The following is a 14,948-nucleotide window of genomic DNA, read 5'->3' as shown; positions in this document are numbered from 1 at the left end:
CAGATATCTCCAAATGCAGGTCTTCTCTTTCAGTTTCCTTCCCACACTCAGCAGCTATTTACCATAACAGTAGATGTTCAAATGATCAGTGCTACAGTAGCTGCTCCACCCTGCCTTGTTTTTTTTTCACATTTTTTATGCCAGGATGTAGACATTTGTGTGTTTTGCTGTGTTCCTAATGACGTCCTGTCAGGGATTTACCTCCCTCTCTCTCAGCCGGCATGAAAGTTCTGAAGGGCTTAGTGCCCAAACTTGTCTTTTAGTCAGCTCATATTGAACTTGACTAATGGTTTGAGCAAACTGAAGGTGCCTTGAAGCTTTGGAAGCTGGCTGGCTGTTATATCCTATGCAGGATTTAACACGTATAGCTTAGGCTACTGCAGCTATGATCATTCGAACATCTACTGTTAAGTAAGTTTACTTAACTGTACTTTTTCATATCACTTTTCATTGCGTGTGTGTGTGTGCGTGTGTGTGTGTGTGTGTGTGTGTGTGTGTGTGTGTGTGTGTGTGTGTGTGTGTGTGTGTGTACGAGCTCACATGTGCCAAGAAGGCACAAGGTGAGTCAATGACAAGTTTTTTTTTTTTTCTCATCATTTTAAATTTCTGAAATCATTCTGTACTTCTGGATTCTGTAAGAGGACAGTGTTCTCTGTCAGGTTTAGGCTGTCATGAACTGTGTATGAATGCCACTCTGGAGACTTAATACTGACTGAAGAAACTGATCAACTTTTCTTCTGTTATGGCCTCTGAAGTGTGAGAGCAAAATGCTTTATGGATTGGATTACTAGGGTTAATGTTTATACAAAGTTCTTTATGATAACCTTTTTGTTGCATAATGTACTCTGTTTTATAAACAGCAGGAAATAGTGGTCTTCATTAAGCTTTTTGAAAGTGGTCATAATTTAAAATATTTTTGCATTGTAAATCCACTCCCCTTTGGAAATTATCTCAGTCTATTTGCATACTAATATTCTGTTAAGAATTATTATGTAATGAAGTGCTTTCTGGTCATAAAATACAGACTGACCTTAAAACAGATCTTGTGCAGTCCAAAATCAGTTGTATGTAGTAATCTGTTATTCTGCATGCAGGCATATAGGTGAATGACAGTAAATCACCTGAATAAAACCACAACTCAATTAATAACTGTTTTTGCAAAGTTTAGTAATTTACTTGCCCAAATAAATATCTGGAATGTTAGCAGAGATGCTGAAATTCTTGACCTTAAGCCTTTATGGTCATTTACTGAAATCTGTAGTAGTTTTATTATTAATCATCCCCGAGGATTGTTGGTACAACATATTAATAATCATTTAATAATGCATGAAATGTTAAATGAGTGTAACGATAAAAATTATATTTTTCACTTGTGTGCCCACCTCTCCCTGTTTTCCAGCCACTCCTCTTATTCTGTTCATATTTTATTCAAGAATGTAGTATTTGCTGTAGACATCCAAGCAGGTTAACTTTATGCATTTTGTTTTGCATTTTGTGATTTACAGTTACATTGGCTGAAGAATTGTTTTCAGTTATTTTTTTATCTCAAGAAATTTGTAGTCAGTTTTTTTATGCACATAATGCCTTGAAACCATTATATATGTTTTAATTTCTACAGTAAGAACAATTTCGAAGAGGGCTTAAGTACATTAGGCTTGGTGTCTGGACTTTTTGGTGCTGTTTGGTCACTTGGGTAAGTGAAGAATAATATGAATTCTACTAAACCCCTTGTACTACTACCTATGATTCCATTTTGTTTACCTCTGACTTGCCAAATAGTATGTTGCTAAAACTGAAATGCAGGAGAACCCCATTAGATTAGCTTAAGAAGCATTTGCCATTTTGCTGGATGCATTTGATCAGTTTGTATCTGCTATATTTCAGGATTGACTTTTTCATGAGATGGGTGAATTCATATACAATTTACTTTAATTTTTGACACTGTAAGATACTAATTGTTTCAGAGTTCTTGTATGAATCAATTGCCTTGTTTTTCGGAGAATTATTAAAGCAGTGATTAATACTAAATGGGTACATTTTCCCTACGTTGCTCTTTGATTATGGGAAGTTTCATAGGTTAGGTAAAAGGCTAGCCGCCCTTGTGGGGCATTTTAAGCCTAGCCATTTTCTCTTTTTGTGCTCAAATTAACCTATAACTGTTTGGTTAGAGATTTTACCCATTCCATGGTTGATAATTATATATTACCTCTAATGAGAATAACTTTAATCATACCATAGATAATTTGAGGGGACCCATCTATGGAATAAAGCATTTAGGAGCTGCCTCTGTCCATTAGCAGTAGTAGTAGGAGGTAGTCCTGGGGTACATTTTCTGCTTCCCACCCATGGATCCAAGTTGTACTTGAATATGGATAGGGATGAACTTTGTTTCATGTGGATGGGAATCTGTTCCAGGGCAGTAGTATCCTGTGTGATGTTACCTGTCCTTCCAAATCATTCTGTTAATGTTGCAGAAGAAGCTTAAATCCCCAGATCAAGGATTTCTAGTTCCATTTGACTTCCTGATGTGTAGTATGTCCATCAATATTGAGTCGGAGGATGTCTTGTATGCCAAACATAGGTCACCTCTTAACAGTCTGTAGGATACTGAGTATAGTAAAAGGACTTTGATTTGGTCCATGTAGAACAAGTTGTTTAGACCTTGTATCCTTTTAGTAAGATATCCCTGTGGGTGTTTCAGTTTTCGCATGTGTCTGGACAAATACATGCCAGAGAAGTTTTATGTCAATGATTGGCCTAATGAGTGCTGAGTAAAAGGAAACAATGACATCCATAAATCTAGACACAATCCTTTTGTTTGTAAGCTGTGCAATATGGAAGGATTTTCTTTTAATGGACATATGTTGGTCAAAACTTGCCCACTTAAGTTCCCAAATCCCAAACAACTGGGTCATCTCTTAGGGAATTCTTTGATTGTATGTTGTTTGCTACTGGTGTTCATTTTATATCTCATATTTCAACCGATATACAGTCATTCTCTTCAGTTCTTCATACTTGTCAGAGAAAGTGATTAATGCTAGAAGTATGTCCTTGATATTTTTAGTATGACATATATTTTAGCTCAGATTTTTAATACATTTCCTAGTTCTAGATTTTATACTGTATATAATTTTACCTTTTGTCATAAGAAATTTAAGCAAACATTTTCAGCGTACTGCAAGGAACTTCTAATCAATGTCTACTCTCCGAAAAAGTCTTCCTGTAAGTACTTGCATATCTTACCTACCCAACTCAGTGGCCACAATCCAGCTTTCATATTATGGAGTAACAAATCTCCCATCGAGTCCAAATCTGTTTTCCTCAGATACCTCAAATTGATGAACATTTAATGAATTGAGTTAGCCTAACAGCTACAGACTGGACCTTTCTCAAATAAGCAGAAGGCATTGATACTGCTCTGGACCTGTACACATCTGTATTACTCAGCATCGTAGATGACCAAGCACCACTCTGCCATGTATGAGTAAGAGGAAACACAATGCCATAGGTAAGTAAACATGTACCAGAAGAAATGAAACAAAGGGGCAAAGCATGGTTAAACTGCAAGAAATCACAAAAGTGCTACAGCAGTAAAAGGAAGCAAGAAACGGATGTCAGTGAAAATGGCATCAAGTGAAACAAAATTACAGCAGCAAATTTCAAGAAGAAAGCCCAGCTAGAATAATCAGCTTTCTGGACAGCCATAAAAAAAAAACTGCTAGAGAAAACAAAAACAGATGTAGACAACCCATTGGATCTACTGGAACACCAGCACATGGTGACTAAGTTTGCAGAATACTGCAATGTAAACTTTGATCAGTACACCATGCATGCATAAATGCATGCATACATACATGTATAAATAAACATAGTAAATAAATAACTGATCTAACTACCAGTATAAATTGCTTATCAAGGATTCAATTTCCAGCCAAGTTCCAAGACAGTTATCAAAAAACTAGTAAAGAAAATTAAGAGGTTTGATTCTGCTTCCATGGACAGTTTACCACCAACTTTCCCAGAGAAAATCATCCTATACATAAACTACCCACTAATCATATTGCTAAATAGGAGGTTGAAAGAAGGACAGTTCCTCACCCTTTGAAAGCACTCAAAATACCATTGCTTAAGAGTTGTAAAACACTCAGAGATAAAGACTATACATCCATTAGTATTTAAAGCCCTTTATCCAAATTCCTGGAATTAATTATTCTCAGTCAGCATATTCATCATGACAATCAACTACGTAACTACAACAATAGAATATGGATTCACAACTGGTCACAGCACTCAAACAACATTACCAACAGTAGTACAGGATGTAGTCATAAACTGTGGTAGTAATAATAATTTTGTTCCCTTCAAGCTGTCCTTATCCTAGAGAATACAGCCATTTGTGCAGTTAGTGAGACTTTGTTTACAGCCGCAGAGAGCATGTGACAGTGTAAGGCTCTGTCTCCCACATTTAGACCAGCTACTGCAAAAGTAGATCCTAAAAGTGGAGGAATCTCAATTTACATCAAACACAAACCCACCTCAAGGCTGGGAATTCACTATAGCACACTTGAGCTTCTCCACATCTAACTTAATGTAAGTAAAGTCCTATACCATAGCCTTGCAAGCTGTGGTCCCCCTCCAGGAGGGCCTGATGCAAAGAACTAGTACTGGAGTCATGGACTAAAACACACGTGAAAAAATGAATAACAGTACCCTTTCAAAAGATGGCTACCCCTGGAAATTGCCCCATTGACAATATACCCTTAAAAGTAGGTCCAGTGGTCAGGGATCTGAGAATGCATATCGACTATAACCTGACCTTTGACCATCACTTGACTGCTGTGGTGAGAAAAATCATTCTTTGCTGCACAACTTATAAATAAGGGCATGGCATTCAAATCCAAGGAGGTCATTGTTCCACTGTACTCAGCTCTCGTCAAGCTAATCATCAAGTACAGAGCACCCTTTGGCACGTACCTGTCCAGGCACTTGAAGCAGCTTGAGAGATCACAGAGAATACAGGGAGTAAACAACTTGTCCTCTGCAGACCGTCCTGATGCCTTATCCATGTACACTGTCACCTACAGAGTTCTGTACAGCAATCTATAGCTAGCCTACAGGCATTCTCTGATCTCACACTGATAAATTTGTTGCACATTCACAAAACAAATAACACCAGAAGTAACATTTCTAAGGATTTAAATCTTACTTGCTACATAAACAGGACATGTTGGAGAGACAGGTATGTGTCTCAGAGATTACCCTTCTCTAAAACAGGCTTTCAATCCATGTGAAGAAAAGTTCATCCATAACCATATTCAAATGTAACTTAGACCAATTGAGTGAAAATCGCAGATTTACCCTTGGTTTGGTTCCCATGCTCCTAATGGACAGGAGTAGCCTTTGAAGGCTTGATGTGTTCAAGCCTACATCGTAACTCATAAAATTCCTTGGGATATTGACACAGGTCAGTAATATTTTGGTAAATTTGGGGTAAGCTTGGCTGGGATTAAAATGGCTCTTGGACCAATAACCTAGTAACCACCCATGAACCTATAAGAAAACTATTACTGCCCTATTCATAGACATGAGCAAAATATTTGATGTAGTAAACCACCCTTTACTGTTCCAGAGAGAGAGGGAGGGAAAGACAGCATGCAACAACACTATTTTAGGCTTATTCAAATATTTTTTTGGCAACAGAAAACATTCTGTCAGTTGGCATAGTACTCCAGCAGCTTCCTTACAGCGTTGAAGTCCTCATCTGTTCATCTTATTTAATGACAGTATACACCACCATATAAGTGGTGCCACTTTGATGCATTATTCTGCTGGCAGGTGTCTTCATTACAAACAGTATCAGTAAACTCAAGGAAGACAGGCATGCAGCTTCTCAGTACATTACAAAACCTGCCCAAATGAAAACCTTGTAGTCTGAAATGAAAATAAAGCCAAGATAACCTCCTCCAACAACAACAAAAACAAACATGTAGAAGGGAAAAGCAACATTGTCCTTGTTGAATCAACTTCCAAGACTGAAAGCATACAACACTGAAAAATATCTTGGAATATCTACTGATAGTAACTTCCTTTTTGAACAACAAACTAAGCTAGTCAAGCTAACAAGTGGAGTACCACGGGGTTCAGTCCTGGGACCTTTCCTGTTTGGTATCTACTTCTCTGAAGTACAGACTAACACAGAAGGCCTTTGGCTAATGAGGTTCGCAGATGACTGCAAACTAGGAGCCATAGAAGCGTCCCCAAATGATGTGGACATCCTGCAGAAGGGCCTCACTGAGACAGATGCCTGGTGTCAGAGCCATGGCCTCAAGCTCAATGATAAAAGTGCATTGTCATCCCCTTTGGTAAAAATTCTGTACCCATGAACTACCACATGGGCGGCAGTCTACTTAACGCCAAATGTGTGATAAGAGACCTTGGGACCCAGGTGGACAGTAGTCTCTCCTTTGATAATCACATCGCCACAGTAATCAGGAAATCCTTCTACGTGGCACACCTCATCACAAAAGGGTTCTCATCCAGGAAAAAAGCTGTCATTGTTCCCCTTTACGTGACACTCATTAGACCCATTATAGAGTACAGCACCCCTTTTGGAATGTACCGCACAAGACATCTGCAGCAGCTGGAAAGGCCACAGAAGTACCTCACAAAGAGGATTACTGGCCTCAAACAGATGCCCTACACTGACTGTCTCAAAAAACTCCAGCTTTACTCCATAGCATATCACCTACTCCGAGGTGATCTCTGCCTAACATATAAAGCTATGTCAAACCCAGAGCTGTTGGACATGCTACATCTAAAGAAATCCCAATCCCTCCAAGCTACACGCTCTAGGGACCTAAACCTTTTCACCACAATAAACAAGACATCCTGGAGGGATAGATTCCTGTCCCAGAGACTTCCCATACTCTGGAACAAGCTACCCATCTATGTCAAGCAAAGTTCCTCATTAGCACTCTTCAAAAAAAATCTTGATAAGTGGATGGGAAATAGGAAATACACCCGGGGGATCACTTATGTGGCTCAGCTTGACAGGAGCACAGGAAAATAACTTTCTTGTGTGGCGTAAGCCAGGGAACCTTGTTGGCTAGGCTTACTTAGGCCTTTGGGCCAATAGCCTAGTACCTACCTATGAACCTAGAAAAGTAATAATCAAGCTCAAGAAGATTGGAGCCCTAATACAGCCTAAAGCACTACCTACTACCAACATGCCTAAAGCACAGCCTACTACCCAACATGATCATAGCTGAAGCATTGCTATTACCAAAACTGTTCTGGGGAATCTTTGCCATGAAAAATCTAAAGAATTCTAAAGCAGTCTGTTTAGTATAGATTACAATAAGGTAACATTTCCTAAAACAAATGATCCTACTCACACCACTACCATGGTTTTCAAATACTACACATTCTCTAATAACTGAGAACAAATTAGAACATATTAATATATTCCTTAGAATATTAGCAATCATAATCCCTCTGTGTCTGGTGTATATTGTATATCCTACCTGATGTGGAGGTATTGGCCTAATGTAAAAATCTAACTTAAATATCTAACTCTTACAAAAAAAAAAACCCCTCACTAACAACAATAACATTGAGACGATATTTGCCACACTTCTCCTAAACCAACACAAACATCTAAACCTGCTAGGTATCTATATCCCACCAGATGACAACTAGGCGATGTTAACATAGACGGGAACTCTACTCACTCCCCAACACCAGCCAACCACATTAACCTATATAACTTTACCCAACTCTTCCAAACCCTCACCTGTATAGATAAAGCCCACCAAAAGAGAATCCATATTAGACTGGGTCCTCACTAATCAAGCCAACACTGCCCACCAATGTGGAACACTACCCAATTATCTCAATGACCATAACCCAGCCTTTCTCCTTCGACACAAACTTAAATGTAACAACACACCATCCCTAATACAGACCCGTTCCTGCAAAAACTTCCCCTCAGACCTATTCACAGAAACATTAAAATCCTGCAACTGGACTCCCACCAAAACCCTCCCCCTGGACAAGGCAGTTGAATACTTTAATTCCAAATTCCTAACAATTCTAAATCAACTATCCCATATAAAAATAATTAGAGTACGTAGTAACCCTGCCCCCTGGTTACTTAAAACCACAAAGACCTTACTAAAACAAAGGGACAAAGCATGGAAATCCTGGCAACAACTTAAAACACCCACAATTAGACAAACCTACTTAGAACTTAGAAATAAGGCAAAAAAAAAAAGGTTAGGATAGACAAACATAATCACTACCTAACCCTACAAAATAAATATAGTAATAACCCACAGAAATTCTGGGGTGCAGTAAACAACATCCACCAACCTGGGAAAACCACCACACCACACCACCACCAAACATAGAAGGCACCAATCTTGACATGGCATCCAGCTTCAATAACTACTTTACCTCCTCCATACTAAAACTCATAAATGATACAATCCCCCCCACCAACCATCAGCAGTAAATCAAATTCCACCCCCTTCTCACTCAAACCAGTATCTACCTCAACTATTGAAAACTCTTAACCAAACTCAAACCAACCATCCTCGCTGTCGACAACCTCCCAGACAAATTCCTCCAGCTTGCATCTAGGGTCATAGCCTACCCAATCTCAGTACTAATAAATAGATCCATCAATGAACACTACGTTCCATCCTTATGGAAAACCTCATATATCAACCCCCTTCACAAGGGCGAGCCCTCCACTGACCTATTTAACTACCGTCCCATCTCAATCCTCTCACCCCAATCAAAAACCCTAGAAAGGTGTATCCATCACTGACACCTCTCCCATCTACTCTGTAACAACCTACTCTCCAAACTCAACATGGATTTCGACCTGGCAATAGCACCACCACTGCCCTCATCAACTTCTCCAATATCATAAACACATACAGAAATCAGGGCAGGTTTGTCTCTGCCACCTTCCTAGATCGAAATTATTCAACACAGTCTCCCACAATAAACTACTATCCTCCCTCTCCAGACTCAACCTTGATAATGTTACATTACAATAGTTCATTAGCTACCTAGGCAACTGCTCTCACGCTATCAAATGGCACAACTCCTATCCCCCACTCCAATCAAATGTGGCATACCTCAAGGCTCCATACTTGGCCCCCTTCTATTCAGTGTCTTCACAAACCAACTCCATTTAGCAACTACAAAAGCCGACATTATCCAATACGCAGATGACACTACCCTCATCTGCAGTGCACCCAATATCCAACTGCTACAATCCCGAGCTCAAAAATCCTTCTCAGAAATAGAAAACTGGCTAAACAACTCACAGCTAATACTAAACCCCAGAAAAACACAAATAATGCTATTCAGCCCAACAAAGACTATTGACCCCACCTTCTCCATTCTCTCAGCCAATAAGACCCTCATAACTCCGGTCTCTGAGGCCAAACTACTAGGACTTAAAATTGGCTACCAACTTAAATACAATAAGCATATATCCCTAACCATCTCCAAAGTCCACAAAAAAGCTAGGCTGTCTCTATTGTTGCAATAAGTTTGTAACCTCTGAATCCAGAACTTTCATAGCCAGAACTCATCTCCTATCAGCCCTACTCTATGCATCCCCAATCTAAATAAAACTGACCTTAACAAACCTTCAGTATGTTACAACAAAACAGCTAGGCTTAGAACCAATGCTAAATCACGGTCTCACCACTGCCAATCCCTGCATATGCTACACTGGTTAGAATTTCCAGACCTACTTCACTATCACCAACTCAACTTAGCCCATCAAATACTGTACCACACTGACAAAACTCCTGCCCTTACAAGCCTACTAAACTTCCATAGTACAAATAGGGAACTACGATCCAGTAACAAAGCCCTAGTAGAAGTCATTCCATGTAAAAACATTGCAGGGGAATCTCTGTTCCCTTATGAAGTTGCAAAAATATGGAACACCGTACCTGCACATCTCAGGCTACAAAACCACACTACCACATTCAAAAAACTCCTTAAATCACACATTTATAAAAACCATCTGTGTAACTGCAATGACCCTCCCTGAACCTACCTCTTCCTATTATCCATAGCCACAAAACATATAACACATCTCCACTCTCTTATACTGTACTCCATGCAGATTCAACACAGTGTAAATGTCTAGTATACTGTTATTTCTATGAAGTTGATATATATATATATATATATATATATATATATATATATATATATATATATATATATATATATATACACATACATACACTGTACTTATGCTCACCTATAATGTTTGAGATCAATTTTCCTCTAAACAACTTATAAAGTTTTTAAACCATTGTGAATTTTGATAAATATTGTTAAACTTTAACTATTTCTTACTAAATTACTCTGTAACTTTGTGAAGCTTTTCTCCCCAGGACTCTGCTGAAAAAAGATGCCTGGTGTCCAGTCGGACAATCCTGGTAAACAAATGTTAAATAAGTAAGTAAATAAATAAATAAATAATAAAATGCACCAAGCAACAGAAGGATTCTTTCAGTTTTACAAACATGCTCAATAACATTGTACATTTCTGCATATGCAGTGTTGTATGTCATCTCTGCCATAATCTGAGGTTTGCAGATGGGAGTTGTGCTTTACAGCTCCAAAGAATGTCTGGTACTGTCTGCAGCATGCAATATTCCTACCATTTATGTATCTTGCTCCTGGCTTGCATAGTACGTGCTTATACTGCCCTGTGTAACCCACCTGTGTGTGTACATGCCAAGTAGATGATCCTGTGGGAAGCCTTTCTGCATGAACTATTGTTGTAAATTAGAAGTTTATATATAATGCCCTGGGCATTGCAGATAACCTGGCAATTAAGGGGTAGAAGCTCTTCCTTATGATGTATCTTAGTCTCTTTGGACCATTTGGGGTCTTGATGGAAATGCATGTCCAGTCTATGGCTCCCAGGACCTCAGAGGAAAGGGCTATGCTGTAAAATACCTGCGTAGCTGATGATGTTAGGTAGTCCGATCTCACCTTCATTTTTACATATGGGTTTGGAGCCGATCCTCAGCTCCGACTCGGATGATTTACAAGCTGGAAGACTTCTGGTTGGCTCGTGGCTAAGCAGGTATCCCATGGTGCATCAGTACAATCCCCAGATCTCATTTGCCGCGTCGACGACGAGTTCAGTTGTGCTTCTCTTGGCTCTGGCTAAGTTTTTCAAAATTCTTTATATTGTATCGTGTTCAATGCTTTATTATTGTTGGCTCCGGAACCACTTGGCCCAGCTTTGCCCTTGTCTGCTATTCCTCCTCCGAGCCATACTGGCCTTTCAGAGCCAGAGTGCTTGGTGCCAAAGGAGGAAATGCCAGCTCCACCTCACCTTGTTGCTGCCTTGGAGCCGGGTTCGGCTCTGACATGCTCGGTGCCATCCGTCGTGTCCAGGGGCCGAAGCTTTCCTGTCGGCACCGACAGGGAGGGTTGGAATCGATTGTCTTCAGTTCCGAGCCTTCCTCTCGGTGCGTCGGCCAGGTTGAACTCGGACCCTGCATCTGTCTCAGAGCCGACAGCTCTGGCTCCGGCACGACCCGCATCTCTTCAGAGTGGGGGAGGTTTTCGGAGCTGGAGAGGTCGGCGTTTGAGATGATGAGGAGCACCCACTTCAGTCTCAGCCCCTACTCTCTCTGGAGACAGCAGAGACCCACAGCTTCAGGAGCCTTCAGCTGGTGGCCCCCACTCTTCTGAGGCTTCCCCGGAATATCCTTCCGAGGAGCCTCCCTGGAAGAAGTTATGTAAGAGGAAACATATTGACTCCCAGGATGAGTCTTTGACATCGGACACTGACCTCGAGGAGTCAGAAGGGTCCCCCAAGTCGTCCTTTGATGATGTCTCCTTTGTGGACATTTTAGAGATCCTTAGGCAGAGGTGTGACTGGCCCACTATTAACCTTTCTGATGGGGAGTCAGTGTACCTGAAGGCTTTCGGGTCTCAACCTTCTGCCTTTTGGGTGTCTCCATTCTTTGACGAACTAATGGATCTAGTCAGTCGAAATGTGTGGGATACTCTTGACACGGTGGAATCAGTCCCTAGGAGACCAAATAAGTTCTTGTCTGCACCTCCTGGTAAAGAGTTCTTGTCCAAGGATGTTCCCGTAGATGTCATGGTGGTGGCGGTGGCCATGAAGAAGAAGTTAGCGGAGACCTCTTCATCTGTTCATCCGCCAAACAAGGAGTCTCGGCAGATGGAGAGATTTGGGAAGCGTATTTTTAGTTCAGTGGCCTTTACTCTTCGATCGTTGAACTATCTCACGCACTTCATGAGTTTGCAGAGGGATCTCCTCAAGGAGTTAGGAGATTCCATACAAGGTGTGTGTACTGAGGGAGTTCCTGACAAAATTTCTACTCAGTTGTCCACCTTAAATTCTGTGGTTAACTCCTCCATGCAACTTATATCTTATGATGTGGATGGAGCGAGTAGAGCAGCGGGTTCCGAAGTTGCCTTGAGGCGCCACTCCTGGATGCGCTTATGTAATTTTGCAGAACCGTTCAAGTCTACTTTCACCAACGCCCCATTTGATGGTTCCTTATTGTTTGATTCCAAGGTGAAGGATACACTCACTCGGTGTGTGCAAGAAGGAAAGAAGCTTTCTGCCGTGGGAGTGCGTTTTACTGTCCCTTCCAGGCCATACCCCAAGGGTCAAAGGGGCGGTAAAATGTGGTTCAAGAAGTCCCAGAGGGTCTTTCCTGACACACAGGGTGAATCCTCCTTCAGAGGCAGAGGAGGAGGAAACGGCAGACGTCACCCTAGAGGCAGGGGCGGTCCGCAATACCAACAAGGCCGTGATTCCTTTCAAGGATGGCCTTATCAGCACTCCTGATGTGGAGCCTGACTGCGCTTCTCTGGGGCCGGTCGGGGGTCGCATTTCTTTGTACCAAGAAGCCTGGCTAAATATCATCCAAGACAAGTGGGTACAAAGAGTTGTTACCAGAGGCTATATCATACCCTTTTCCCTATCACCGATTGTTCCCAAAAGGATCCCAGATGTACCACCCAGTCACAGTGATCAGGCAACTGTGGAGATCAACAAGTTGCTCGCAAAAAGAGTCATCCAGCCCGTCCCAGCAAACCAGATAGGATCTGGAACTTACTCCAGGTTCTTTTTAGTTCCAAAATGAACCGGAGATTGGAGGCCAATATTGGACCTCACCAGGTTAAACGAATCAGTGAAGAAGGATAAGTTTTGGATGGTAATTCTGCAGTTGATACTCCCGTTGTTAGGGAAAGACTATTGGATGTGCTCTCTAGATCTCCAAGATGCCTACTACCATATAAAAATGGACAAGGTGTCCAGGAGCCATCTATGCTTCAGTTGGGAGCCAGTCATTATCAGTTTCGTGCTCTGCCCTTTGGTCTCACCACAGCCCCCAGGGTGTTCAAATACATGGCAGTAGTGACAGCTCACATGAGACGTCAAGGATTCCAGGTGTTTCTGTATTTGGACGACTGGCTCCTGACCGCCCCCACCAGGCATGTACTCATCCAAAACAGGGGAGCCACGATTCAACTTTGTGCTCAGTTAGGTATCTCCATAAATTGGAAAAAATCTGCATTATTGCCCTCTCAATCTGTGATTTTTATAGGCACAGAGGTAGACACAGTGAACATGACAACTCGTCTCCCTGCCGAAAGGGCACAGAACTTAATCTCCCAAGTTCAATGTTTTCTCTCATTGCAAAAAGTCAAAGCGAAGTGGGTTCTTCAGCTCCTCGGGACTATGGCTTCCACAATTCTATTGGTACTATTAGCCAGATTACACATGAGAATTCTCCAGTGGCTTCTGTTTTCCCAGTGGTCCTTCCAATTTCTCCCACTGAGTCATCCTATCCTGCTGACGGAATCATGCAAGAAGGACCTTCGTTGGTGGATAGATCCCAATCAACTGATCACGGGTGCCCCCTTTGTTCCGGCCCAACCCATTGCCACTGTGACCATGGATGCCTCCCAGATCAGGTAGTGGGGCATTATCTTGGCAGGACTGTCCAAGGCACATGGCAAGAACACAAGGCTTATCTGCATATCAGTGTTCTGGAGATGAGGGTGGTGCTTCTGGCGTTGCAAGCACTTCAAGACTTTCTTCCTCTAGGGACAATTTCGATACAATCAGACAACATGTCAGTGGTTTGGTATATCAACAAACAGGGCGGTACCAGCTCTTACCCACTCTGTCGAGAGGTCATGCGAGTTTGGGAATGGGCAAATTCTTCCCAGCGCTTTCTGGTTGCAATGCACATTCCAGGATCGGCCAACGTGATAGCTGACAAGCTCAGCCGGGCAATCCTAATGCCTCACGAGTGGTCTCTGAAACGGGAAACAGTGGATCAGATTTTCCAGAAATGGGGATAGCCTTGCTGCGACCTTTTTTCCAGCCCAGTCAATACCAAATGCAGCAGCTATTTTTCCCTGATTCCCCCTCCGGAGGAGTCTCCCAGAGATGCTCTGGCTCACGATTGGCCCATGGGACTTCTGTATGCTTTTCCTCCAATCCCTCTCATTTCGAAAGTGATTCAGAAAGCCAGTCGGCTGGGAAGCAAGTTGATCCTCATTGCTCCTTACTGGCCTCATCGGGTCTGGTTTCCATTCCTTGAGCCTCTCCTGGACGATCCTTGGATTCTGTACCCAGTTCCAGACCTATTGACTCACATGTTGGGTTTGCTACACCCCTCAATCCACACCCTCAAATTGACAGCGTGGCTGCTCCAGTTCCATCCATAGTCAGGCTTCATGATGCGTCATCTTCAGCGTCACATATTCTTATGTCCTCCCATAAACCTTCAGGAGGCTGTATGGCAGTAAATGGAATAGATTTTCTATTTGGGCACAGAGAATGAATGTAGATCCATACACTGCTTCTATCCCTGTGATTCTGGATTGTCTTTCTGAGCTTT

At 41.7% G+C, this 14,948-nt stretch overlaps 1 protein-coding gene across 3 annotated transcripts in view; it reads left to right on the top strand.

Moving 5' to 3' along the window:
- The window catches only part of SLC18B1 (solute carrier family 18 member B1), a 1,776,356-nt gene that overhangs the window by 1,676,867 nt on the left and 84,541 nt on the right, over positions 1 to 14,948 (top strand). For all 3 annotated transcript variants that reach the window (XM_044063787.1, XM_044063796.1, XM_044063806.1), the window contains exon 11: positions 1,619 to 1,693. In XM_044063787.1, the coding sequence (XP_043919722.1) occupies positions 1,619 to 1,693 (75 nt within the window). The remainder of the gene's footprint in view (positions 1 to 1,618; positions 1,694 to 14,948) is intronic.

This window comes from Protopterus annectens, chromosome 1.part0 (genome assembly GCF_019279795.1).
Source record: "Protopterus annectens isolate FY-2018-M chromosome 1.part0, PAN1.0, whole genome shotgun sequence".
In the NCBI taxonomy this organism is placed as follows: Eukaryota; Metazoa; Chordata; order Ceratodontiformes; family Protopteridae; genus Protopterus; species Protopterus annectens.
This window is presented reverse-complemented; position numbering and strand designations above follow the sequence as displayed.